Source organism: Acinonyx jubatus, chromosome B4 (assembly GCF_027475565.1).
Source record: "Acinonyx jubatus isolate Ajub_Pintada_27869175 chromosome B4, VMU_Ajub_asm_v1.0, whole genome shotgun sequence".
NCBI lineage: Eukaryota > Metazoa > Chordata > Mammalia > Carnivora > Felidae > Acinonyx > Acinonyx jubatus.
In genome coordinates this window covers 135,852,315-135,879,494 of record NC_069387.1, presented here as the reverse complement: position 1 = coordinate 135,879,494, position 27,180 = coordinate 135,852,315, and the positions used below count along the sequence as shown (strand labels likewise).

The 27,180-nt window shown below is 64.0% G+C and overlaps 1 protein-coding gene across 14 annotated transcripts in view; it reads right to left on the bottom strand.

The window, feature by feature from the left end:
* Positions 1-167: 167 nt before the first annotated feature.
* LOC113602680 (collagen alpha-1(I) chain) overlaps positions 168-27,180 on the bottom strand; it is a 65,161-nt gene continuing 38,148 nt past the window's right edge. For 4 of the 14 annotated variants that reach the window (XM_027070447.2, XM_027070448.2, XM_027070444.2 and 1 more), the window contains exons 2-3: positions 12,217-12,294; positions 2,835-8,132 (exon numbers count right to left, since the gene is read on the bottom strand). In XM_027070447.2, coding sequence (XP_026926248.2) covers positions 5,826-7,349 — 1,524 coding nt within the window. In that variant the 5' untranslated portion in view covers positions 7,350-8,132; positions 12,217-12,294 and the 3' untranslated portion in view covers positions 2,835-5,825. The other 10 variants (XR_008288910.1, XR_008288909.1, XM_053199518.1 and 7 more) reach the window with 10 other exon arrangements.

The window sequence follows — 27,180 nt, the reverse complement described above, 5'->3', positions numbered from 1 at the left end:
CTACCTCACCCCAAAGGACCGTCGGTCGTGACGCAGGGACGGGCTTCGCGGCTTCAGAGGCACCTCCTGGAGGGGGCGGGAGAGCTGTGGGGGAGGAGGGGGGCGGCCAGGCCGGCGGGCGCCGAGGGCTCAGGGACTCCGGCAAGCAGGCCAGCAGGGGGCCCCGGGGCCGCCGCGCAGAGGGGGTCCCGCAGGAGAAAGCCAGCAACCAGAGGAAGGAGGCGAGGAGACGGAGGGAGGGGACAAGCATTGCAGTGTGGCTTTGGGCAAGCGCTACAGGTGACTGATCACTCCCATCCGGACGGAGCGGCCACCGGGTGGCCAAGGGACATCTGCTGCAAGGGTGACACTGGAAGGCTGTCACTCAGAAGCCAACATGTGGCAAAAAGGTGCCGTGTCCTCCTGGCCGCCCGCCCTCTGACAGCACAGCCTCCCCTCTCTGGCTGCCCGAGACGCGCGGGTGGCCTCAGGGCCTGCTCCCTCCACCCACGGGGCGACAGCGGGGGGGGGAGGGGTGGCCTTCCCCATAGACTCTGGTCAGTCCGGTCCCGCTGTTCCAAGTGACCTGAGCTGTCCCCACTTTGGGAGACATCCCAGGACACTGTTCTTTCTTTCCAAAGGGACCTGGCTGCCCTGGGGAAGGCAGCCGGGGCACAACCGTAGGCCCTAGAGGGCTCGGCATTCAGTGCCCGGAGGCACAGGCAGCCTGGATAAATGTCCACCATGGCCGCCACCTTGCCGGGGGCCCCCGAGGAAAGGCTGGTGAGGCAAGGACTACTGTCAGCCCATCTTGTAGGTGAGCAGACTGGGGCCCAGAGAGGTAACCTCACCTTCACGGGGTCACACAGCTGACAGGCGGCAGAGGGGAGGTTACAACATTCTGCTTTCCGCCCAGCGGTATAAGGGCTCTGAGCTTCCTTCCACACCCCTCCTAGCAGGCTGCCTCCTCCAGGCAGGCCCCAGGCTGGGCCGTGCCATTTGGCCCTCACGGGTCTGGTGAAGCTAGGATTACTGATCCCTTTTTGCAGTGAGGAAACGGAGGCTCAGACCGGTGGGGGCCTCGGCCCCATGCGTGTGGTGGCGGCGGGGGGCTTGCTCTTGGGCTCTGCTGGGCTTGGTTTTTTGCCCCCTGCTGCAGACGGAGGTCTCATGCCTGGCCCCTAAGCACCCTGGGTGCCTGCCCAACTGCGCTGTGGGGAGACTGACTGCTGTTGGTCCCACTGCTGGGGAGAAAACTGGCCAAGGCTCCCAGCCCAGGACTCCCCCGAACGGACGTCCCAGGGGGAGGGACCCCGAGCACGGGCTCTGGGCTCCAGGGTCGGCCGCTGAGACACCCATGTGCTAAGGCTGCAGGGAGGGCCCAGCCCCAGCTGGGAGACACAGACGGCACGACAGGCCGGGCCGCGGGCCGGGCCCTGCGGGGTGGGGACAGACAGGGAGACGGGAAGAGACCCTCATCCTGGTCCACCCTGGCGGTCACCACACGTACCCCCGCTTCATCCCCGCCCTCCAGCCCAGCCTGAGAAGCAGGTCGCTTGGCTTCCTTCGTTCGCCCTTTGTTCTTCTTCCAGGCTGGACTTACCGAGTGGCCTCTTGGGCCGGTGGCGGGCGGCCGAGGCACATCAGGATTGCAGTCGAGGGCTGGTTCATGGCTGGGCAGAGCCAAGGGGGCTCCCTCAAGGATTCCTGGCCCCAGAGGCCCTCCAGGCAAGGTGAGCCCGAGGGTAGCAGGTGCACCTGAGAGACAGAGCCGAGCACCTCGCTTGCATCCGCTCTCACAGACCAGGGCTCCTCCGGGCCACGTCCGGTAACCGTCAAAGGTTACGGCGTCACAAGCGCGTGGTGGGTGGACGAAGCGTGTCGCCTGGGGGAGTGTGCCGGAGAGTGGCAAGAAAAGGAGGCGTGGCTTCGGGTGCAGGGCACGGCTTGGGCAAAGGTTTGGCAGTGGGACCGTTAGATCTCCGTCCAAGGACCCTCGTGGCTGACGGCAGGACCTGGAGACGAAGGGCAAGGGGACAGCTCCTCAGCCAGACTTCCAGAGCAAGGACGGCGGCAGAGGTGGGCGGTGGGGCCGGGGGTCACCCGTGCCGTCGTGTGAGTCACTGGGTGTGCACCCACGCCAGCCCCAGTCTGAGGCTGGGGCCACAGACTCACCGGCCTGTTTCCCGTAGGATGACCCAGCGAGGCCTCCTGCGGGCTCAGGCTGGGCTGGGCAGAGCGGGGTGGGTGGCGGGGGCGCCCTCGCAGGGTGGAGACCGCCTGGGCCCAGAGGCCCTGCCCTGACACCCACTCACCTCGAGGAAGGCCGACCGTGGACAGAAGCCCCTTTCCAGACACCGCTTCTCGACCTGTTGGGGATTTAGAGAAAAAGTAACAAGGATCAGGTGTGGGAGAAACACGCCCACGGCCGCTCTGTGCCTCCTGCCCGGGCACACCCCACCAACCCTCACATCCCGCACTCCAGTGCCAGGGACACGCTCCCCGCAAGGGCCTGGAGACAACGGCCTCCGTGGCCACCGTGAGCTGGACGACTCTGGGTCAGAGATGACTGAGACCCGGGCTTGTCCCTGAATGGTCAAGACCACCGACGTTCCCACGCCAAGCTGGCACGGATGTTCTGGGGCCTGGAGTTGGGAGGACCCAAGAGGGAGGAGCTGAGGTCCCCGCTTTCCAGAGCTCTAGGCGGGCGGGGGCTCCTGCCCTGTGGCAAGCAAGGCCTGGGGTCCTCCCAAGAGCAGAACCCCGAGGAAAGGGCTCCCAGGACCCGGCCTGAGGCCTCAGCCAGGGCTTGCTCGAAGGATCACAGTTCTGCTTGAAGGATCACAGAACCCCTCTGGTTCTGGCCCATTCTGGCCAGGCGACCGTTCGGGACTGGCGTAAAGTGGGGGTGGGGGCAGGGAAGCCAGCAAGACAGGTCCTCCAAGGGAAAGAAAAATGCCCAGGGCAGGCCTCCTCTGAGCCGCCCGGCCCATCTGTCTCTGTCCTTGCTTGTTCTCTGCTGGGGACGACAGCCCCACTTGTCCCAGCTCCTTGCCCACGAGGGCCCCATCTCCCGCACCATGGGCCTCTCTCACTGCCCATCCGGAAGCCTCGGGGGGCCCCCAAGGGGAATCCCAGCTCTGGGACCAGCTGTGCTCACGTCTGCGAGACCCGGCCCTGTGGCAGGTGGTGCTGTGGGTGGGAGCGGTGCCCACGGAGGAGGCGGGAATCCACTGTCCCCAGGGGCCTGGGGCGTGTTTCCTGCATACTCAACAGCCTGCTTCAAATTTCTCTAGGTGACTAGGAAACAGGTATCATGACCCCCAACAGGGTCCCCACTCTGGCTCTGCCCTTACCAAAACAGAGCTCACCCAAAACGCGGCTTTCTTTAGCCAACAGCTCTGGAGAGGGGGTTTTTTGGGTCAGGGGCAGGGTTTACATTTCTGGGTCGGTGACCCATGTGTGGAGACATTTCTGAGCTGGCAGGGAAAAGGCCCCAACTCGGGGAGTCTGAGCTGGAGGGGAAGATTGCCTGCCGGGCAAGTCCCACGAATCACCAGCGCCCTCGGCCTAGGAAGGAATCCCGAGACAGACCAAAGAGACCCTTCCCCGTCAGCCTGGAGGAGGGCTGGCGGCAGGGGCGGGAACGCACTGTGAACGGGGCTCCCTGAGCAGGGCTGTGGGGGAGAGTGGTGGGCAGCGGCCCCGTCCCAGTCCCCCTCGGTGTCCGCTTGTGGGCAGGGTGCTGGGCGGGCCCCGGTGGGAGGGGCCGGGCCGGCCAGGGACAGGTGTGTGGGAGGCCTCGGCGGGCAGGTGGCCCTTTCAGGGCTGGGCGGATGTCTGGAGCAAGGGAGGCAGACAGACGGTGTCACCCCGCAGTCACCTCGGGCTTGGCTCGGGGCCACTGAGAGCCGGGAGCCCCCCCGTGGCTGCCCCCCGCCACTGCCGCCCCGATTAGGTTTCTCCCCATAAAGCGGCCAGTGTTTCTGCTCGGCAAGCCGTGCCAACAATGGAGTCTGGGAAAAAGCTGTGGGGGTGGCATCCGGGGGCCCGGGCAGTGGCGGTGGGGGTGGGGGGGGGGCGTGGGTCTGTCCCTGCAAACACGGCCCATAAAGTTCAGGAGACATGCGTACCAGGCAGTCTGACCGACATGCGCAGGGGCCGTGTGCCCACTGTGGGCCTGGTGTGGCCAGGAAACGGGGAGCCAGCCAGACCCTCACCTCGGCACACAATTTATGGGGCGCCGAAACTCAGCGACGAGGACAAATTATTTTGAAGTAAAATTCTTAAAATGAACGCGAAAATACCCATGACGGAAAAACCTCCAACCTAAAGACTGACTCCTCCGCTCAGGGAGTACGAGGCCCGGTGGCCTCACGGCCCCCAAAAGCCTGTCTGGGGGGGTGGGCCAGCAAAACCAGAGCTGGAATCCAAATTTCTCTGGCCCCAGGCTCTTTCCACGGCCCCGCTTCCCTCTGGGCCGCAAAGGCCACACAGGTGGGTGACGCCTCCAGACGGAGCCCCGGCCCCAGCCCTCCTTCTGTCTCAGGGCCCCAAAGCGTTCTCTCGTTGGCACCTTCCCTGTCCAGCTTCCCCCACGGCTGTCGCCTCAGAAGACTGTCCCGCTCCAGCTCCTTGCTTTCCTGTCCCCAGAGGCCTCCGAGCTGGCGTGGTGAAGGTGGCCAGGCCTGGGGAAATGAGTGCTCCCCAGGGCAGGGGCCGGGCCTGCCGTGATGTCCTGAGCCTAGAGGAGGGCCAGGCATACAGAGGAGGCTGAACTGTCACTGCCACATTTGCCCGAGTTTGGAGGTCCCAGAAAGGACCACTTGGGAAGCCGGGGGGCTGGGGCTGGCGCTGCCCGGGGAGGCTGGCCAGCTCTGCAGACACACTTGCATCCACGGGGGCCGTGGGCAGGTGGGAGGAGGGGACAGCTGGCTCGGAGGTCCACCGGGTCACGGTCCGGGCCCCCTGCTCCGGCGGCGAGCCGTGGGCAAGTTGGTACCTCCGGCCTCAGCCGCCCGCCCTGTAGAGTGGGACCCAGATGCCGGCGGCTGTCAGAAGGAAGGGCAAGGTGCCTCTGTGCCCGGGGAGAAGGCGTCGGCCGGGGAGGCTGTTCTGTCCAGGGTTCGCTCAAATTCCAAAGGGAAAAGCACGAACGCAGAGCCCTCTCTGATCCCGAGCGTGTCTCCGTCGGGTGTCAGAGGCAACAGCGTCAGCCTCAAAGGCGCACGCGGACTTGAAATGTTCTCAGTTCGGGCCACAGTCTGGGTCACAAGGCGAGGAGCAGGGGTAAGGGAGGGGACCGGACGCACCCGTACCATTAAAAACACCCAGCACGAAACCCCGCCCCGCAGCAACCACACCTGGCGCCGCCCCCTCCGAGACGGTCGGTCGTTCCGCTGCGGGGCTCCCGGCTCCTCCAGGAGGCTCTGCGCCTGGCCTGGCGTGTGGTCACCATCCCGTCCGGCAGGCCTTCCCCAGAGGGAGCCGGGGCGTGAGTAAACCTCACTTCATGGTGATGGAATGTTCTCTCTGGCAACCGCAAGGAGAGAGCGTCTGGGAAGGGCCTGGGGCAGCGTCCAGCGGCCTTCCCAGCCCGAAGGGCTTAGCTGGGCCACAGGTGTCTGGGGAAGCCGTCTCGCAGCTCCCGGGGCCCTGCCCTGCTGCACGCCTGCTTTCTACCCCTCGACGGCGTGGAACTGACCCTCGGCGATGCAGGGAACACAGGCCGGGGCTTGCCCCCACGGCGCCCGCGTTACCCCGCATGCTGCCTGAGAATCCGCACCGGCCCCTTTAAAAGGCGCCTGCTCTCCTCAAATGCCATTCCCTCCTCTACGAGGACGTTTCTACGAACCTCCTCTAGGAGGTCCACTGCCCTCTGACGGCCTCACGGCTGGGTACCACGGGTGGGCACCGACGCCCGGCAGGCCGGCGGCTCCCTTCCACCTGCCGAGGCCGGTGGGGTCCCTGTCCCTCCAGTGAACGGGCCCAGGGACAACCGCGTCTCCCTGATATTGCTCCCAGGCCCCGCAGCCAAGGCTGTCCGGATGCCGTGCGCCCACTTCCTGCCCGACCGGCTCCCCTCTGTAGGGTGCTCCCTCCAACCCACTGGGTGTTGTCAGAGGGGCAAGCTTGAGAACGCTGTGCGCAGAACGAGAGCAGGAGGCACAGGAGGAGGCCGGAGGCTCTCTGACGAGGAGGGAGACGCCTGGTTGCTCCCAGCTCCGGAAAATGCCCTTCAGGGAAGCCGAGGTTCGGGGCATGTGGGTCCCGCGGAAGAGAGGACTGCGTAGGGCAGCGGGCTGGGCTGGAACGGGCTCACCCCCAGCCTGGTGCACCTTAGATTCTCGGCTGGCCCCAGCCCCACGGGAAGCCCGGCTGCAGAGCTCACCTCCTCCAGGAAGCCCCCCGTCCCCGCTTCCTGAGGACGGGCAGTAGCTGCGTCCAGACCGGAAACCTGACTGGCCTCCATGAGCCCCGGGCCCAGCACGAGGCCCAGCCAGGGAGCCCGGAGGCTCCTCAGGCAGGTAAGGGGGCAGGGTGGCTGGTGTAGGACTGAGGGGGCCGCTGGTCTCCCCAGTGTGGCCTGAAACAGATGGGGCCCTGGTCACGGCGGGTCCGGGGAGCCCATCCCCACCCACTCGGGCGAGCGTCATTTCTAGAACTGTCCGTGCCGGCCCCGTGGCTGCCAGGACTGCCTCCAGGAGCATGGCTTTAATTACAGCTCTTCTGGGCTCTGGTCTACAGCATCTCCGTCTGCTCGTCAGGGGCGGCTGGGGGGTGGCGAGGGGGCCAGCGGGCTGGGTGAAGGGCCGGGGTTCCCGGACGGCCTTGCCAAGACTCTGGCTGGTGCCAAGCCCAGGGCAGCCGCGGCCAAGGCCGGGCTGGGGCGGGGGCTGCTGCTGGGCTCCGTCCAGGCCACTCGGGGCAGGCGGGCGGGCGGTGGTCTCCCTCCCTCCTCCCCCGCCGGCCACCCGCCCGCCTGCCTCAGACACAAAATGGCGGAAGGCTGCGGCGGCCATTTTGTGGAGCCCCAGAAAGACAAAGGCAGCCAATAGCCCGGGGCAGGGACGGGCCCCGCAGCGGCAGGGAGGGGTAAGGTCCACTCTGGAAGTGCGGCCGCCTGTCCTGCGTGGAGGGCCAGGGGGACCTGGCCAGAAAAAGTTGGGGGGGGGGCCGGCAGTGCCTTCTCTGGAAGCTTCCTCCTGCCCAAGCTCCCGCCACCCTGAGCTTACCCTCTCGAGGGGCTCCGGGTGGTCTGGGGAGAAGCTCTTGCCCAGGGCGGTGGCACTGACGCTCTCCCGCCTTACGGAGGAGATGGCCCGGCTCGGGGCGGCGATGCGGGGAGGCAGGCGAGAGTGTAGGCTCATGGCCTCCTTCCACAGGAAAATCCTCCTTTGCCCCAGACCCTCGAAGGGTGGTCTTCATTTGCCTGGTGGCGGGGTGGCCTCCGACCAGATGGCCGGAGGGGCTGGCCCGCATTCCGGGGACATCCCAGTACATCCCACCCCGGGGTCCAGGCTGCCGGCTTCTTCCTGCCCATTGCTGGCAGGCGCAGGGACAGCTGCTGGCAGGACCGGCCGTGCCAGGGCAGCGCCGGGGGCGGGGACACGGGGGAGACCGGCCCCAGCCCCTCCCCGACCTCCCACAGCACCCAGGGCCCTGCCCGACGGGACCCCGAGCCACGTCCCAAACCTCGAGGCTCCTGTTCTGCCTCCGTCCGGTGACAGCCCACCTCCTGTTCGTGTCCCCTCTGGGGAACCCCTGCCCACGTCCTGTGGGCGAGAGGCGCTGCCCCATCAAACACCCGCTGGACAGGAAGCCCCCTGTGCCGCACCGCCCGATGGGCGGTGGGTACACCCCAAGGGCCCACGTCTTTCCGACTCTGTGCTGCCCGTGGTCTCCGCACCTTTAGCACGTCTTGCTCAGAACCCCGGATGGAAGGCAGATACACACGGGACTGCTCTGGGGGCCCTGGGCCCAGGCACAGGCCACCCCTCCCTGCCTGTGCAGAGGGAAAGCCTGGGCCCAGGCCAATCCCACTTTACAGATGGGCAGACTGAGGCCAAGGGTCCAGGGAGACGATCCTCACTCACACAGCTGGGGCCTTGTGCTCTGACGGGGACAGGCTGGTCCAGAGGCAGGGGCAGGGCCTGTGTCAAGAAATAAGATAGCGAAGGGTGCCTTGGGGGCTCAGTTAAATGTCCGACTTCGGCTCAGGTCGCGATCTCGTGACTTGGGGGTTCGAGCCCCCGCGTCGGGCTCTGTGCTGACAGCTCAGAGCCTGGAGCCCCTTCAGATTCTGGGTCTCCCTTGCTCTCTGCCCCTCGCCCACTCACACTCTCTCTCTCAAAAATTAAATAAACATTTTTTTTTTTTTTTATAAAGGAACAAGACAGTGGGATTGGGAAGGCAGCCCCACACCTTTCCTACAGGGTGGCTGCTACCATAGGCTACGGCACGGCATGGAGCGCAGGTGCCACGGTCCCCATCACCTGCGTAACCACGGCTGTCCTGATTACACACACCGGGTGTGAACAAAGCGGTGTCCTCACTGAGGACCGCTCCCGGGAGCAGATTCTCCGTGGGAGCTGCCCCACGGGGATGAGACAGCCTCACAGCCCAGGTCCGACCCCCCATTTGCCCGATACTGCTGCAAACGCGTGTCCCCCTTCCCGGGCACGTGCTCCCCATCGGACACGCGGCCAACGCAAACCCCCAGCACGTGCGACATGCCAGGCACAGACCTGCGTCCATCCATCCCGCTGAGGGCCTCAGTCGGTCCCCGTTACAGCCTGATCTGCCGAGAAGGGACCAGCACAGAGAGGCTAAGGCACTTCCCCACGCTCACACAGCCAAAGACAGGCATCCTGTGCCTACGGCACTGGGGAGCGGAAACCCACGGACGTCTCCACTTACGGGGCCCCGGTCACACAGCTGCTAAGAAGGGCCAGACTCTTCTGTACTTGGGGGACCCTAGCAAGCCCCACTTCTGAGATGTTTGCCTTCTCTTCCTCAAGGTGACAGGGTGTTGTGGCGTCCCCGATTCTCCAAGGCCGCCAGGCTAGGTGAGCGTCGGCGGTGCTGGAGAAGAGAAGCTCGGACCCAAGCACACCGGAACAGGGACAGCAATTGGGCTGCTGAAGAGTGGAAGGCCCTCTTTTCCCACCAGAGCTGGCCAGCTGGCCTTCCAGCACCGTAGTCTCTGGGGAATAAGGCCTCCAACCGGGGGGGGGGGGGGGGGGGGGGTGGTCCGAGGCCAAGCGTCCAGCCAAGCCCAGACCTGGGGGGAAATGGCACTTTGGGTTGCATCCTGTCGGAAAGTCTCTTTCGACACCCCCCGGCCCACCCTGGGCACCACTCCGGCGGGGGCCTGAGCTGGAGGCCCCGGCCCCGGCCCCCTGCCCGCCCCCCGGGGAGGCTGCCTCTTAGGGTCCAGCAGCCCGACAGCTCAGGGGGACCCCGACGCTTCAGGGAGGCCACACGCTCCTGGAACCCAGACAGACGTGCCTCTCAGCAGGTTGGGGCCAGGCCCCTGCTCTGCTGCCGGGCGGCCTTGTGGTCTGGGGCTGGCCCCTTGAGCTCCCTGAGCCTCTGTCCCCTCCCCCCGCCCCGGGCAGTGGCAGCGAGACAACCGCCCAGCGGGGCCGACAGCACCAGCGATGGCACTGGGGGGAGGGGCGTCCAGCTCAGGGCCTGGCACCAGAACGGGAACTGAATCGCAAGTCGCTTTGCCCGGTGGAGCTCGAAGAGCAGCAAAGCGTTTGCTGCTTCCCTCTCTCCTCACGTCTCAAGGTTAACCATTCCCGGCCAGCGCGCTGCCGCTCAGAACCAGTAAGAAGCACCGAATGAAGCCCGTCATTCTGCATTTTGTGCTTTCACTGGGACCAAAAGATCAGACGCGAGGTATTTTTTAAGGCCTCAACTTCCGAGTAAATCAGGGCTGGCTGGACATTTAGCGTCAGAACAAATTCCTGCTTCTCCTCGGCCGTGGGCACCAGACTCGGGCCAGCCCCGGAGCAGGCAGATACGGCTCCTCAGCATGGCTCTGCCGTGGGGTGTCGGGCCCGTGACCCCAGGCCTCACTTTTCCGTGAACCCCCCGTCTGTGTCAGCTTCGGAAGAACACGGCCGCCTGTCCACCTACAGGCAGCCGGGGTGCTGGGGAGGGCAGGGCCACGTCCCTTCAGAGAGCAGGCCACCACTGGGAGCCGAGCAGAGGCGCGTGGCTCCTGCCCTCACCTGGCGTGGGGGAGACACTAGGGGCTCAGTGCAGGGGAAGGGACTAGAGACGGAGGGAGCCTCCCGTGCCCAGACCTCTCCCCACTCGGGGCCAAGTCTGGGCAGACCTCAAGGAGAGCAGTACTGGGTCAGTTCAGAAAGAGCCCACTCACCAAGTCACCATCCCCCCATAAACCTTTGGTGCCCCCAGCCCAGAGTCCTGAAGGGGCTCCATCATCCCAACAACCCCCCCGGCCACAGGTGAGGCCAGAGCTGGGCTATTCGCAACCCCCGGCCTCCGTTTTTAGTTGGACAGAATGGAGATGATGAACCCCACCTTGCTGGTGATGTTGGGGCTACAGGAAGGCGTGAGTGCACACGGGAGGGGCGCCCTCCCCTCTGGCCCCGGGGCATGTTCTCACCCCTACAGTGAGTGCCTGGGCTGTAAGGTCATCCTGGTGACCACTCAGGCTCTGGATGAGCACAGAGCAAGCACCTACTGTATGCATCGGCCTGGTCTTCTGTCCCCTGCACAGTATGGGGGGGTTACAGGTCCTGCCCCGGGAGAGCCCGCTCCTCCAGGCCTGTCCTTCTCCGCCCACAACCCTCCCCACGTCACCTGGGCCTCGGCTACTGTGTACGGACCCCCTCGTCCTGGTCCAAGAGCCCTTCTGGCCTCCCAGGCGGGCCGGCCCTGCCTCCTTCGACCTCCGCCCACGGTCCTGGGGACACACCCTTGCGGCCTCCTGCTTTGCTTGTGTCTGTCAGGACTTGGGGACTCAGGACCCGAGTCTGGTGCCCGCGTCTGTGTGAGGAGCGAACCTCCGGGGGCCTGGGTTTCATTTGGAGCCTGGAGGCTACCTGCAGCCAGCGGGACATCGGGGGATTTCGCAGCGTGCGCCCGGGGAAAGCACCTGGACTAGATGGCCTTGGGCACAGCCCAGGAGGCCCTGGGGACATCTGGGACCAGCTGCACCCCAGGCCACCCCCCCCCCAGCTTCCTGTCGCTCTGCTCCGTGTCTCCTCTCTTCCTGTGCCCTGCCCTGCTTTCTCTCTGCCTCCACTCTGTCCTTCCCCTTCCTCTGGTAACCCCCCCATGTCCCCCTTTCCCTCTGTCCCACATCCTCTGGGGGCCTCCCCCTCTCCCCACCCACATTCCACCCCCCATCTCGGGCACCGGCTGGCGCCCGCTCTGCGTGCAGACACAAAAGCCCCAGGGGCCGCGTCTGCAGAGTCTTGCGGGCAAGCTGGACCTATAAACACACGAGGCCCAGATGGCAGAGGGGTCCGGAGCCCAGACACAACAGCCTGGGGTCCTCTCCACCCAGACCCGGGAGGCAGGCCTGCCCCTGGCCATGGCAACAGCGGGGGAGGGGAGGGGACGCCTGTCTGGCCCACATGGCCCCACTGACTCCCCAGGAGGCTGGAAGCAGCCGAGTGGGTCCCGCGGCCTGCACTGCAGGCCGGCTCTCAGGGGGGGCGCGGGGTGTGGGCAGGGGGCCTCTGGGCACGACAGGCCTCCGCCAGGGCCACGAGGCCACCAGGATAGGGAGTGGCAGGCCAGGGCCCCCTCACCTGCTGAGCCCCTGAGCTCTGCCCACTCCACAGACACTTCCAACAGTCCCCAGCAGCTGGCCCCGGGCCCTCCCACCACGGACCCCCGAGACAGATGGCGCCTTGCAGAAGGAGCTTCCCTCGGCTTCTGTGCAGAAGGGAGCCAGAGAGACAGGCCTGAGTCCAGCTTCCCGGGGCAAGAGACCAGGGCAAGCCCCTGGCTTCTGGCGGACCTTGGTCCCTCGGCTACGGAGAGAGGCTGGTGGCAGGTCAGGGCCGATGCTGGAGCAGGCCCAGCTGAGCTTGCAAAAACGTGAGTACCGCCAGCCCGCTCCTCTGTCCTCCACTAGCCTCCACGCGTGTTACGTGCGTGCGCGTGTCCCGCTCCAGACGTGCCCAGCCCCGGGCGGTACCTGGGGGGAGGGGGAGCCCTGACTTTCAATGTCCAAGGTGCTGCACTGACCTGAGGGTGGTGCACGGTCGGTCGTCTGAACGTCAGGGGTCACTTGCAGAACAAGGTGACGGGACGCAGGGGTGAGTCCTGGAAGGAGAGAGATGCTATGTGAGTCTCGGGAAAGAGCCCCCCAGGATACGTGCGGTGCCCTTGCCCCGACCCACCCTGCCCGGAGAGCCTGTGAGGTCACCTCAAGGGCCCCAGCTGTGACCGTGTGCCCCAAACACTGGGAACGGAACACCCCGATTTTCTGGGGTCGTCCGTCTCTGGGCCGCAAACATGCGGACTCGGGGCCAGAGACAGACGTTCGCCATCAGCCTCGGCAAGGCCTGATGGCTCGGCCGGGGCCCCTCACTGCCTCTCTCTCAAACTAGGCTTTTCGGGTTGGGGACAGTCAAGTGACAGAGTGCGTGAGGCTCTGGCGAGGATGAGGGGACCACGGGCTGTGCCGAGTGTGAGGGAGGGCCCTCCTCTCCACCCGCCCTGGTCCAGGGCTTTGGGGCATCCTGGAGCGTCAGCCCCAGGCAGCTCTCTTGGGATCACTGGTGCAGAAAACGCTCTCTGAACGTCACTTCCTGCAAGGGATAGTCTTTTCCTCTTGGCTTTGGACGCTAGAAGTTCAGAGCTGAATTTACAGGTCCCCACCGGCAACCGGCAGACTTCTACACGACTTGGCTTCGGCTAGGCCTAACTTTGATTTTCCCTCTGCCCTAATTTCTTCAGCCGTTTGTTTTTATTCTTCTGCATTGTCTATGTTGCTCGAAGCTTCAACGTAAACGTACGCACTTTTTATAGTTCTACGCCTACTTGTTTATGTGGCATGACAGAAGCAAATAGAACGTAAAACACCTTCGTTCCCTCTCTGCCCGCGTGATCAGTGGGGGCTACGTGCAGAGGCTTCATCTTTACAAGGGGTGGGTTGTGTCTGTTCCCAAGCCAGAACCCCCCCCCGCCCCGCCCACTTCTTGGCCAGAAAAAGAGGCTCCCTCTTCCGCTTCTGTTGGTGCCGAGGGGGACGCACAAGAGGTCTGGATGCCCCTTTTGCAACAGAACCCCAGGGAGAGGCCACGGCTTCCCCGAGACCACACGGCAGCGAGGGCCAGGTGGGGCTGGGCCCCAGGAGGTTTGATCTGGATACTGGGGCCCAGTCCCCTGCGATGGTGTGGCCACCCCCGTGAGCCCTCAGGGCTGGCAGTGGCTGTCCCAGGAGCAGCGTGGGTTTGGAGGTGCCGTTCCGGAACACTGCAGAAGGTATGGACAGAGAGCCTCGGGGGAAACAGCCAGTCTGGACCCCCGGCCGGCCCCACGCAGCCCCTGCCACGGGCAGGTGCAAACAGACCCGGGACCGCCACACAGAGCTGCTCAGATCACGGAGACCTCTCCCCACATGGATGTCTCCCCGAGGCCGTGGAACTGACCGGAAGCCTGTGGCCCTGGCCGCAGCAGGCCTGGGGTCCAGTTCCCGGGGCCCGGAGACCCTCCCGGCTGCCTCAGAGATGCTGCTGACAAGGCCCCTGGCCGCTTGGGGCGGAGGCTACCCACGAGTCCTCACGCTGCCTCAATTCACCGTCTCCTCTCCCGCAGCACCAGAACACGTAAACGGGAAATAACGGAGGGAGGGGACCGGACCCTGCTGGGCTGCAGCACGGAAAGAGCCCGGCACGGCCCAAACACCCGGAGAGTTTGCTGCCTTTGAGTGAAGTATAAACCGCTGTGCTTCTTGGCTGCGTCCCGTGTGCAAAGACTTTTGTCCCATCCCCTGGGCCCTCTCACTGAAGCCATGCATGCTCTGGGATTTACTTTGTGTCCCCAATACTCCACCAGGAAGAACACCTACCCTGAGTCTTAGGGATGAGTAAACTGAGGCCGCAAAGGAGCCGTCCAGTCTGCCGGCTCGCAGCTGGGGCCGGGCGCGCCCGTCACCCCCACCGCCGCAGGTGCCGACGGTCAGAACTGGCTCAGGAGAGTCTCTGTGCCAACAGCTTGGCCCTCCTGGCCGTCCCTGATCCCGTCTGCTTCGAGGAAGTGACTCAGAGACTCGGGCTGCAGGACTGAGAGGCACGGGCACACGGCAGGCCAGGGAATCCTATGCTCTGCGCACACCTCACTTCCACCCTGGAAGAAGGATCTCATCCACCTGCCAGGGGCCAACGAATCCCTCAGGAGCTCTGGGCAGGGTGGGTCCTGCTGCCAGAATCTTCTGAAAGATGGGCTCACACTCCCCTCCTGGCCAGGCGGCCCGCCTCCAGGGCTGCCTCCCTGCCCCGGCCCAGGACAAAGACCATCTACCTGGGCCACGCAGTCCTGGAGTGTCTCCCAAAGGCCACGATGGGTCCCGCTTCCGTGGGGGTGCTCTGGGATGAGGCACGTCCCAGAAGACACAAGGTGACCGAGCAATCAGCCGGGCAGGCCCTGGGGGCACGTGGCCCTGAGAATGGGACAGGGCTCAGTGTGACCCTCCCCACCACAACCACCCACAGATGGGCCGGGCCCACCGTGCACCGCGGGCAGGTGCCGAAGCACCCGGAGGTTACCGACTGCAAGGAAAGCCTCGTCTGAACGCCCTGGTCAGGACTCCCACCCAAAACTGAGCCCCAACCACAGGCTTCCTTGCAGCCCAGCCGCACACGGCTCCAGTGTCTGCAGGGAGAGGGCCGACGGTGAGGTTGCCATCATGGTGTCTCCACCCCCTTGTTCCAGCCCTGCACTGGCACCTGCTGTCCCCTGGGCCCGGAACGTTCTCCTGCCATCAAACACCTATCCCTATACCCATCGTTCAGGTCACTCTTCCAGGGATGCCGCCTGGGTCAGAGTGGTCTGGGGGTCCCCTGCAATCAGCTCACAGAGTCCCGCCCTGCCCGCCTCCCCCAAGGCCAGCAGCTCTGCAGCAGGAACCATCACCCCTGCAGCCTCGCACAGGCACAGCCTTGCCCCTGCCCAGCACCCAGGATGACGGCAAGCGCCCCCCACTCTTGGAACATCGTCTGCTAGCTGGGACTCAGATGGTGTAGACAGGACTCTGGGTCTTTTCCCAGTGAGAGGACACTCCAGAACGGACGGAGCAAAACATCCGGCCCAGGGTGACTCCGAGGCCCAGCTCAGGCTTATGTCTGGGGTCGCAGGCTCTCCGGAAGCAGGACTGGCACCCCCTGTCTGTGCATATGTAACGGGAGACCCAGTCCAACTCTCCGAAGAAAGAAACAGACCCACTCTGCCTCTGCCCCAGGCTGGGCGTGGACGGTGGCCTGGAGGAGGAGAGTCCCAGCACCGAGTCCCAGGTGCTGGTTCCCTTCCACACCCTCCTCCCCAGCCCTCTGTCAGCGCCCCCAGGTTCCTGAACATGCCTAGGCTCCCATAGGCCCCCCCCCCACCCCAGGTGCAAGAATGTGGCTGCTCTGTCCCCTCAGGAATGCGACCTTCCTGGGACCCTTCCCGTCACCTGAGCAGGTCCTACCTGGAGCCACCAAGTGGCTCACAGCCCTCCTGGCAGAGGCCCTGGACAATGGGTGTCATGGGACTCTTAAGGCTGTCAGAGGCCAGAGGGGACCTGACTGCTGCTCGGTTCCCAAGGATGTGCTTGGACTCCCAGTCCCCAAATGCTGGGCGGAGCCCCAATGTCACCCCTTGACGGAGACCTACAGGAGCTTGTGAACCCGATGCCCCAATCGTATGCGGTGTGGACTCAGACCCCCGAGTCACACAGCTCTGGGTTCTAATCCTGTTTCTCCTAGCTCAGCCTCAGTTTCCCTAGCTGCAAGATGGGGCTTCTGACTTGGAGCAGCTCACTGTCCCGTTTTACAGCAGGGGGGCCATCCCCGGGAGGGGACTGCCCTGAGACCACACAGCCCTTGCGTAGCGGGCTGGGACGCCCTCCCGGCCTCTCCTACCAGCAGGACGGGGCCCCCCGCCTGTGCACTGATGTTTGAGAACCCCAGGCCCACCTGCCCGAGCCTACAAGATACCCCCGGGGCTGGTCAGGAAATCCCTCGGGCGAGGCTGTCTCTGACACCCTCACCGGGAGTTGATGGGACAGTTGCTCTGGGGCCTGCCCAGGGAAGGAGCCCCCAAAACAGCACCAGGGAGCCAACAGAGAAGGCAGCCACTCTTCCCTCTGGACGGCGAGCAGGGCAGGGGCTGCTCCCACACCACCGTGCCCGCAGGCCCAGCAGTCGACGCCCCTTTTTGCAAATAGCCCAATTCAGTATATCCGGGGAGCTGGGGGAGGGTTCCCCCCCCCCCCGTGCCTGTTCTGGACACACAAGGGGTGTGAAACTTCTGTCCTGGCAGGTGAGTTGGGCTCCAGCTGCAGGAGCAGGTGTGGCTCTTGGCCCAACCCTTGAGACGCAGGAACCACACGTGGCCACGGCTGGAAAACTCTCTAGGACGGCTGCCCACGGGGGGGTGATGTGAAGCCAGGATGCCCCTTCCAACTTCAGAGCAGCACTGACAGCATGCTCTCCCCCTGGGATACTCTGTGGCTCCCATATCCTTGCACCCACTCTCCCAATGACGGCACAGAACAGAGGGCTGAGTGTCCCCCAGGGACCCACTCAGGAGAGGCCCCAGCGGGCACCGGCACACCGAGGCACTCTCTCGGTCTTCCCACCTTCACTCTGCTCGCTCCTGAGCTAGACAGCCCTTGTGTGGCCTGCCCTCGGTGCCTCTAAAAATCTGCCGAGTCCAGCGTTCCCCCTCTGGGCTGTCTGAGCCTTCCGACGCTGTCCTCCATCAACAGGCCGGCCCACATGGTGTGGGGGGCGGGGAAGGGTGGCAGGGGCCCCCGCCTGTCTCAGGGTCACTAATCAACTCCGAGCTTGGGCCCCCAGGTTCCAGAGGTCATAAGGCAGGTTGAGGGGAGCGTGGGGAGCCGGCCAGATCTACTACCTCTGTTTGGGCTACGGCTCCAGGCACAAGATCATCCTCTCTTGCCCTGTCTCCTCCTGGGACGTGGGAGACACTGCCTGCCTCCCAGAGCTGTGGCCCGTGTTGCAGGGGACAAAAGCAAAAGTCACAAGCCCGGGGCTGGCTTGTAATGATGCGTACCACTGCTCCCCTTCCGGGACCCCGGAACCACCCAGGGGCCCTGTACTGCGACCCCGTTCCCCCTCAGAGCCTGTGCCCCATGGTGCGGTCATTCGGATGACGGGGCAGCCCAGGCCACCTTGGCAGCTTTTTCTCTTGCATTTCTGTCACCTGCAAGGCTTTGTCACAATGAGGCTGGTGCTTAAATCTTTCAGAACCAACACCAGGGCCCCACCCTGGTCCCCTCCTTGCCCACGCCCATGCCCATGAGTATCCCTGGTCTCTGGAACATTCCTGTGTCTATCTGCAGGGTGGTCCGGGGGCCACCGAGGTCCCATTTCAGCTCTGGACAAGTCCCTGTGCCTCTCTGGGCCTCAGGCTCCCAAAGTGTCACACAGAGACAGTGACATACACCTCAGATTTACGCACAAGATTAGATGCGATGCCTGCTCCACACTCAGGCCGAATGGGCTCCCCGGACAGCATGATCACCACCCCTGTGCCCTGCCCCCACCCAACCACCCCCACCCCCGATGCTTTGAGGACATGTGACAACTCACTCTGGGTCATCCTGGAGAAATTCCTTCCCAGCCTCTTGTCTTACCAGTGACCAAGTCGCCTGGGGCCCGAGTGGACACCGTGCGGCAGGAGCTCAGAGCCCCCAGCAGGAACCCTGATGTTGGCCGAGCCGCAGGGCCCAGAGCCACGGAAGCCCAGACCCCCAGAGGGCTCGGCCTGCCTAGTCCACACGTCTCCTCGGCATTAAATTTGGCCTTTCTCCAAGGTCACGTGTAGGAGAAACATCCTCCCCACAAGAGCCAGTTGCTAATGAATCACGCAGAGCACACCCTCGACTTAGGTGCAGAAGTGGGAAGGAAGGAGGTCTGGCCCTGGGTCCTGTCGGACACCCAAGGCCTCAGAGGGACCCAAGACAGGCCAGGAGGGGTCAGAAGTAGGCCGTGAGCTTGCGGGCAGCCACATCCTGCGGCTTCATTGGGGTCAACACGGCCCCGGCAGGGACGTGGGGCGCCGATGGCTGGCGTGGTAAGGGCACAGGAAGCCCAGATCCCCGAGGACACGGCATCCAGTGGCAGAGCCGCTGGCCCCGGGGAGGAGCCCAGGCTGCGGCGCCAGACGGCCACGTAGAATCTTCCGGGTTCCGTGGCCTTCAGAAGCCTGGCCTCTCTGGGCCCCAGTTTTGTAGCTTAAAAAGCAGCCATTTACATCGCCCGACATCAGAAGCCGAACGAACACGAAACTCCCGACGGCAAGTGTCGGGGCCCACGGGGGGTCCTCCCGCAGGTCAGCTGCCGACACCACGCTAATCCCCAACTCGGTTCCGGAAAAGTGAGCTGCTCCCTGGTGCACCTCCGTTCGCACACCCGCCTTGAGCTCTACGGAGTCGGGGTTTGTCGAAAAGGATGTCAAGGTATCTTAAGGGCAAAGTACCGGGCCCAGTGCTAACGTGACCACAGAACTGTGCTCCACAGACGTCCCTTCCAGACATCACGCTCTGAACGCTCCGCACGCGGACGGACGCTTGAGGATGGGCCCCGCCCCGACGCTGCAGCACAGCCACCAGCATCGGCCTTGAGGGGCCCCCACGCGCTCCCCAACCTCAGCGGCCCCTTCAGCACCCCCCCAAGTCGCCTCTGCTCATTTTCAATGGCCCCAAACACGCCCCGGCCAGGGCGCCGCCTTGCCGGCCCCCACGACATCAACGTCTCTGGTTTCGGGGTGCAATATGCGGTGATGATGTGAGTCAGTGTCACCCCGGCCAGGCGGTGGGCTTTGTGGCTTAAGTGACGTTTTCCTCATTCAACAAGATCTGCGCAAGTGAGAAAGACGCAGAAGACGCTCGGCCCTCCTCTGCTGAGCCCTGGGCAGACCCGCTCCCAGGAGGGGCTTGCTGTGTGTCACGGCGGGCTGCCTCGGCCTTTCCTTGCAGCGTCTCGACACGGCGTGCCCTCCGGTGGCTCCGTCACAGCCGCCTGGCCCAGACGTCAACGCCGGACCCTACCCGGCTGCTCCGCTTCTCGTGTTCCGGAGAGGCATGAGGACGCACGCCTCTGTCTGTGGGCCTAGATCTTTCCCCCTTCCCCAGGGGAGACCCCCAGAAGTGGGGTCCCAGCCCGAAGACCCAGGGGCACCTACAGACACCCGAGGCAGCCGCTCCAAACCTGGGGCCTCAGAACCTTCCAGAGACTCACCAGATGGCGGCAGTGGAGGTCACAGAGATGGTGGCAAAATGGAGGCTCAGAGGGGGGGAGGGACGGGCCCGAGCTCACACAGCAAGCCGACAGCAGAGCCGGGGAGGCGTCACCTCCCCGAGGAACGCTTTTTAAAAGGCCTTAATGGTGGGCGCCTGGGTGGCTCAGTCAGTTAAACATCTGACTCTTGGTTTCGGTTCAGGTCACGAGATTGAGCCCCGTGTCAGGCTCTCGACTGACAGCATGGAGCCCGCTTGAGATTCTCCAAATCTCCCTCCCCTTCCCCTGTTCACACTTGGTCTCTCAAAATAAATAAACATTAAAAAAAAAAAAAAAGCCTTAATGGAAGCTGCCCCAGACCTGTCCTGGCTGCACAAAGACGCCAGGGCCCTCGGAAAGGTCTGGGCACCGATGCCCTCACTCATCACAGACCCGTGAAGACGAACGACGGGGAAGAAGAGGGGTGCGGGAGGTGCGACTGAGGCGCAGGGGGGGAAGAGGCCGGGGGGGGTTTGGCATTTTCGAGGACTTCCTGGAGGAGGAGGACCCCCACAGGCCGCAACGCGACAGAGCCGTGCGGGAAACTCACGAACTGGAAACGTCCGACCTAAACAGAATGTGCCAGTACTTGTTAATGACACGCGGTGGGGAAATGGCCCCAGAGCCTTCTAGGACACCTCTCACAGCCTGGTCTTCCCGCCTGGAACCCCCAGAGAAGCAGCCGTGGTTTTCCCGTGGCCTGGAATCCTCCCTCCATGGGCCAGAGGTGCTCAGGGTGCCTCCACGTGGTCTGTGGGGAGGTTAGGGTTAGGCTCACAAGCCCCTCAACTTACTCCCAGAAGGGAACATACTGGTGGGGGTGGAAAAGTAGCCTCTGTCCCGTTTCTCCGAGAGCCCGGGTGCCCCGGGGGATGAGGCCAGCCCAGTGGCTCATGCTGCTGCCCTGAGTGCAGGGAGTTGATTCACAGCCTCGGCTTTTTCCATTTCAGTCTCTGGATCCCGTTTCATTCATTCATGAAATGTTCCCCAAGAGCCTACCCTGTGCCAGGCTGGTGATTTTGGCCTGTCCTTCTGGAGAGGCTCAGTCTTCCAGGGCAGACACATGACATGAGCGGATCACCCAAGCTTGGAGCCATGGGACTACAGGGCAGTGGGCAGGTGAGGAGCAGGGAGGGCTTCCAGGAGGAGGTGACGCTGTGCTGCACCATAGAGAGTGGACGGATGGCAACGTGGAGGGACAGTCCAGGCTGCTGGACTCTCAAGTCCCCCGAAGGGGGGAGACTGGACTTTAGCCAGGACCTGGAAGGCAACCCCACAGGGCAGCAGTTGGGGCAGACGCCTGCATGGTGATCCCACGTCCCTGTATGGGTGACACATACAGTCTAAGCTGCAGAACTGGCAGGACTTGGGCACCATCTGGGTGTGGCAGGGAGGGGAAGTCAAGGGCGAGCCTGCAGGTCAGCAGCTGGGGGACAGCCCCCAGGAATTCTAGGAGGCAGGGAGGGGACAGTTTTGGTCCCAGCAGAGGAAACCCCGCAGCGGCGGGGGGGGGGTGAGGGGCTGCCCATAGTTGGGCCCCAAAGGGCGTGCTGTCCAGGTAGCCCCCTTGGGCCAGCACCAGCCTCGCTCTCAGCCTGGCCAACATGGCGAGCCGTGCCCTCACTTAGTTTTAGGGCACACCCAGACAGATCCCAAGCCGGACAAACGCACCTCCTGGCCTCTGCCCGAATCCGTGGCCCCGGCTCCACCTCCCCCTGCAGCAAGAATGAGAGGTGACGCCTCCACCCTGGCCATCACTGCTCTATTGGGCCAGCCGGTCTGGCTTCGGCTCCTCCGTTAAGAATCCTTGTGAGGGGCTCAGCCTCTCAGGCCTCGGCTCCCCGGCTGACAGCTCACCAGTGTCCCGGGAGGTCGCCCCAGATAGCGGACGTCAGGGCTCGCACACAGAGGGGCTCTGTCCCCAGGACACAAAGCAGGGCCTGGGTGCTGGGCGGCGCCCGCTGGCCTCACTGCCTCCCCCACCAGCGGGTCTCCGGGGGCACGAGGGACTGAGAGGGGAGGGGCGGCAGAGACCAGAGGAGCCTGCCTGCTGGCCATAAATCACCACGCCATGCTTTATAATTATCGAGGCACTTAAGCTCCTCTCTCTTTTCTTCCCCTTTCCCTGGGGAAATTTCCTTCATTTCCTACATTATCCCAGTCTCCCCGCATGTCTAAATCAACCTCGGCCACGCCACAGCCTGCTTCTCGCGGCGGCCTACTTCCACGGAGGGAGGGCGGGCTGGGACGCACAAGGGTGGAGGCCACCGGGATGCGGTTGCTCCAACCCAAGTCGCTCCGGCCCGGGAAAGCAAGCTGAAAACGCCACCAGGCCCATCCTCTGAGCTGCGGTGATGACATTCCCGGTGTCGGCTGCTTCTCCCGCCACCAAGATCTGTTGGCAAACCCAGGCGGCCTCGGGCTTCCCCGGGGAGGCAGGCCCAACGTGGAGTGGGGTCCCGGACGAAGAAGAGGGCCAGCTATACCCACGACCTTGCGAAACACCTTTCCCTGGGGCCAGGCTGGGCGGGTGTCAGCCTCCCCAGGGCGTGTGGCAATCTGGAAGGTGCAGCCTGCTTCATTCGTGGTGAGGAGGCCGGGGTGGGCGGGGTTCTGATGTCGCCATCCACCGTGCGTCCAACCCGACCCCAAGTCTCGCCTAATTCCCATGTGCCTGCAGGTTTGTGTTCCTATCCCCATTTCACAGACGAGAACACTGAGGCCCGGGGAGGAAGGCAATTTGCCCCAATCATTCCTGGCTGCTGCGAAGGTCTGTCGCTCCTGAGGTTCTGCTCCTTGTACGTAAGCTGGAAAGCGTCCCCAGATGACGGTGGCAGGGTCCAGCAGGAGGCAGGTCCGGCCAAAGTCCTCAAGTTGTCCCCCATCATCTTCGGTAAAACTCCTGGCTCCTGAGAGGTGGAGGGGAAGGCAGCACCTTCACCAGGACGTCAGGCTGGGGCTGGGGGGTGCTGCCGTGGACCAGCCCTGGGCAAGCATTTCGAAGTCAGCAAGCAGCAGTGTTCTCCCAGGCCTCTCTCCCAGGGGGATGAGCCAGCCAGGTTTTTTTTTTTTTTTTTTTAAATCTGGATCTCATTTTCTGCCCACATTTCTGACCTCCGGAAGCCTCTCGGGTAGTTTCCCAGAGCCCTCTGGATTCTGTCACGGGCACGTTTCATGCCTCCGCGCGCCGCATTCACAGCCAGGTCGCTGCCACCCTGCAGATGCCAGGGGGAGCCCACGGGCACAGCTGCCCAGGCCCCCGGCTGTCCGCAGCCACGCCAGGCCTTCCCGAGCCCTGGGTCCATGGGCTCCCGCTGGCTCTCCGACAGCCATCTCCGGTCAAATTCCATGACTCCTTCCCTTAAAAAAAAAAATCCCTCTTTGAAAACAAACAAAAATCCCAGAACTGTGAACCAGGGAGAGCTGGTGATGCCTCGGCTTCATTTTCTCTTTCGTTCTCTCCTCCTGTCTGGCACGGCAGCCAGCTGGAGACACATTTCAACCCTCTCGTTTTACAGACGGGTAAACTGATGCCCAGAGAGAGAAAAGGGGCTTGCTGACCGCCCCCCTCCAACACACATACACACACACACACACCCCGCTTCTATGGCCCAGCCAGGATGGAGCGGGGGCCTTCAGCAGCTGTTGGACCTGGGCAAGAACGGACAGGGTCTGAGCCCACAGCCGGTCAAGACAAGAGCAGTCATGGCCCTGGGCGGGACCCTGGGCCCGGGCGGGGGGGTGGGGGGGTGGGGAGAATCCCCCCAGGCCCTCACTCCACCCAGGAGGTCCTAGTCCTGTGGCCCAGAAGGCTGGAGCTCAGTATACGCAGAGAGAAACCCCGTGGGGGGGCGGGGGAGCAAGCCTTGAACTTCAGGGGCAGGGCTCAAGGAAAGCAGGCTGGCTCTAATGGAAACCAGTCAGCGGGCCAAATGCAGCAGGAACACCCCCCCCTTCTCCGCCCCCCCCCCCCCCCGCCCCGTGGTTTCCATGGGGACAGAGCCCGGGAGGTGGAGCTCTGGCTCGGTGGCGGCAGCAGATGTGGCCTGTGCAGGGCTGGCGTGGGGTGACGGGAGGGGCGGCGCTGTGCCTGGCACCAGGGCCCTGGGACGTGGCAGGCCCCGGGCTGGATGCAGTAATGAGCCTGGGGCTGTGGGTCCACCACCTCCGGGAGGCCTCCTGGATTCCTCGGGCCGGCCCTCGGTGCTCCAGGCTGACTTTCTGCTCCCTGCCCGGCTGGGTCCAGTCCCGACCCAGCACTGGGTCCGGGCCTCCTTGAGGTTGCCCACATCTGCTAACTGAGGTCCCTGTGCCCGGGAGTGGGGGACAGACACATCTGCCTGTCACGGCTCTAACCCTCTAGCAGAGGACCCAGTACTCAACAAGGTCTGCTTGGTCCAGTCACTGGATGATGCGGTCTGTCTCCTCCCGGACCCCAAGTCAGGGTCTGGCCACAGCAGGCTCCCCAGCCCCTCCGGGAGGTGCCCGAGACAATCGGGTGTCCTCTGAGCAATGCTGAGACCCACTGGAACTTGTGAGACCAGGGGCACGAGAGCCACAGCAGCGACCACATGAACAGACAGGGCAGTGTTTCTTAAGCACGACATGGTCCCCATGCACCTGCAGAGAGCTCTCTGCAGAGAGCTTTCACGAGAGCTCGTCCTGGCCCACATACGGCACCCCAGCACCTCTGTCCTGCCCTGACCTGAGGGATCCCCCCTCCAGCTGAGACCCCTGCCACGGAGCAGACTCAGCAGGTGCCGACATGCACCCCCCCCCCCGCCCCCCGCCCGGCTCCCGTCTGATCCACCTTATCCACATTGGCACAAGGTGCGGGTGTTTCTGTGAGAAAGAGGCCCAGGCCCATCACACGCGGTGCTGTCTGCTACCAGCCCCAACGTGAAGAACCTTTGAAAAACCCCAGCTCGTCATCTACACCGCAGGCTCCCGGCACAATGGAAGGGTATGAATTTGGCACAGAGCGGAAAGGGCCATTTTGAGAACATCAAAGGCTGCAAAATGGTCTTGCCTGTTCCAGGTTTCTACAGCCCCCAAAGGTTTTTATTCTCAGTGTCTGAGTGGCGAAGTCTGCAGATCAACTGGGCCTGGTACGTTTCCCTGCTCTAGGCCCTAAGAACACGGACAGCAAGGATGACAACCTGACCTCCCCCTTCCCATCGCCTCTGCCACACTGGGCACTGTCTGGGGCCAGCCAGACACGGGTCCTTGGGACCTCCACGACCAGCTCGACAGGGTCTGTAGCAGGGAAGGGACAGAGGCAATCCTGGCTCTTACTGGGGGCAAGAGAACTCCAGCGCAAAGGACAGGTCCCTCCTAGTACTGCGTGTCTGGGGAGAACCCACCAAGGTCAGCAACCACAAGAAGTAAATAATAAACAGGGATCCGGCACCCAGCTGTTCCCACCCGGCAAGGGGAGAGCGTGGGTCCCGCGGTCAGAGAGCCGAGGCAGGTGCAGGCTGTCCCTCACTAGCTGTGTGACGCTGGGGACGTTCCTTGGCCCCTCTGAGCCTCGGTTTTCTCACACAGAAAATTGCTAACACTAACACCCACCTTCCACACCAGGAGGGCCCTCGGCCACCCTGTCTACACCTATTCCAGCACCAGAACAGCACCGGCACTGGCTGGCTCTGACGGGGCGTTAGCATGAAATGGAACGAGGCAGACTGTGCATTTTAAGATGGATGCTGAGGGGCGCCTGGGTGGCTCAGGTCGTGATCTCACAGTTTGTGAATTTGAGCCCCGCACCGGGCTCTGTGCTGACAGCATGGAGCCTGCTTGGGATTCTCTCTCTCTCTCTCTCTCTCTCTCCCCCTCCTCACTCGCTTGCTCTCTCTGAAAACAAGCTTACTAAAATGAAACGAAATGAAACGAAATGAAATGAAATGAAATGAAATGAAATAATAAAATAAAATAAAATAAAATAAAATAAAATAATAAAATTTAAAAAATAAAATAAAATAAAATAAAATAAAATAAAATAAAATAAAATAAATGGATGTTTAAAAAAAGAGGTCAAAACAGCCAGCCCTGGGCCTGGCACTTAGTGGGTCAACAAAAGATACTCCCCCAACCCCCCAGGAACTGAGTCTCGTGTGCAGCATCTGAGGGGAGCCCAGTGTGGTCCCCAACTCTCTCTCCAGTGGGCCGAGGCAGGGGTTTCTGCCGCTCTGGGTCCCCCCGCTGGTCCCGCCTGAGCCAGTCTCGCTCTCCCTTCCCCTGGCAGCTGCCATCCCTTTCCGGCGCGGCATCCGCCAAGGCGGAGCCCACACGCTGCCTGGCCCAGGGGCGCCCACCTGGAAGCCGCCTCCCAGAGCCCCCGCCGGCACCGTCCCACAGGCTGGGCAGCCCCGGGGGGACGGCCGTCCAAGCGACACTCCATCTTTGGGAGGGGGCAGAGCTCACCTCTGGTGCTGGAGCCCCCTGGACGCAGGCCGGAGATCCTTGAGGCCCCCCCCCCCCCCCAGCAGGCGCCGAGAGCCTCCGCAGGTCCTGGCGTCGGGCGACTTACCGTTTGCGTGCCCGCAACCGCGAGGGCTCGAGCCGGAGGGCACCTTCTCCACCCCGCGGAAGCCCCCACGCCCCGCTGCCACCGCCCCGGGCCGCCACCGCCACGTCACACGTGCCTGGGCACGGCCGGCGGGCGGGGGGCCGCCTGCCTGGACCCTCCACGGCGAGCTCAGGTGGGAGCCCTCGTCCTGCTGAGCGGAAAGCAGCTGCCCGACCAGGCGGCTGTGGCGGGAGGGAACAGCAGGCACCGCGTCTGCCTCCAGGACCCCTCCGCCCACGCCTGGGCCGGAAGTGTGGGCACACCCACTGCAGGAATCCCAGGGCAGGGCCGGGCTCCCAGGACACTGGGCCAGAGGCTCCCTTGCACACGCTGGAGCGGCCCAGTCCCCGCGGCCCCCACCGCTGCTCCCTCCTGGGGTCTCCCATCCGGCCCGGGGCTCGGAGCCCCGAGGCCGGGGGCCCTTTCCCCAGGGCCCACCCGCCACCGCTCCCCATCGAGGGGAGAAACGGCAGGCGCCATCATCACACTGGATGCCCCCGGCAACCTGCGGGGAGGGTTCGTCCCCTTGCTTTACAGATGGGGAAACTGAGGCCGGGACGGGCATGCAGCTCACCTGAGAACCCAGGCCTCTGGTCTCCACCTAAGAGGCCCCGAAGAGGGGAAATACAAACCAACTTTTCGGCTCTCACCTGCCACCGCGGACCGTCTCCCAAGTCTGATGCGGTCTCATCCGCTTTAAAGACAACCAAGGCCTGCAGTAAGAATCATCCTCCTCGAGGCCTCTTGTGTCCAGAGGTGCGCAGGCCGCGCACGCGGCCTCATCAAACCCCCCCAGTCCCCACCACGGTACCCGTGGGGCAGCTGGGCCCGTAGACCTTCTCGGTGTGGCCCCCGGGCGGCCCGAGCCCACACTCAGGTGCACACACACACGGACACACGCAGACCCGCCCGGGGAACACCAGCCCCGCTGGCCATTTCTTTCGGGAGGGCCGCCAGCGCGCCAACAGGCCCACCCCTGGGCCTTCCGGCCGCTCCCCTCCCTCGGCCGCCTTCCCGGATCCTGTGCTGGGCCTGCCCGTGCCGCCATTTCCTCTCGCGGGCCCGGAGGCTCACTTCCACTCCTCGGAGTCTGCAAATGGCCGGTGCCCGGAACAGCCTGTCCCTCGGAAGAGC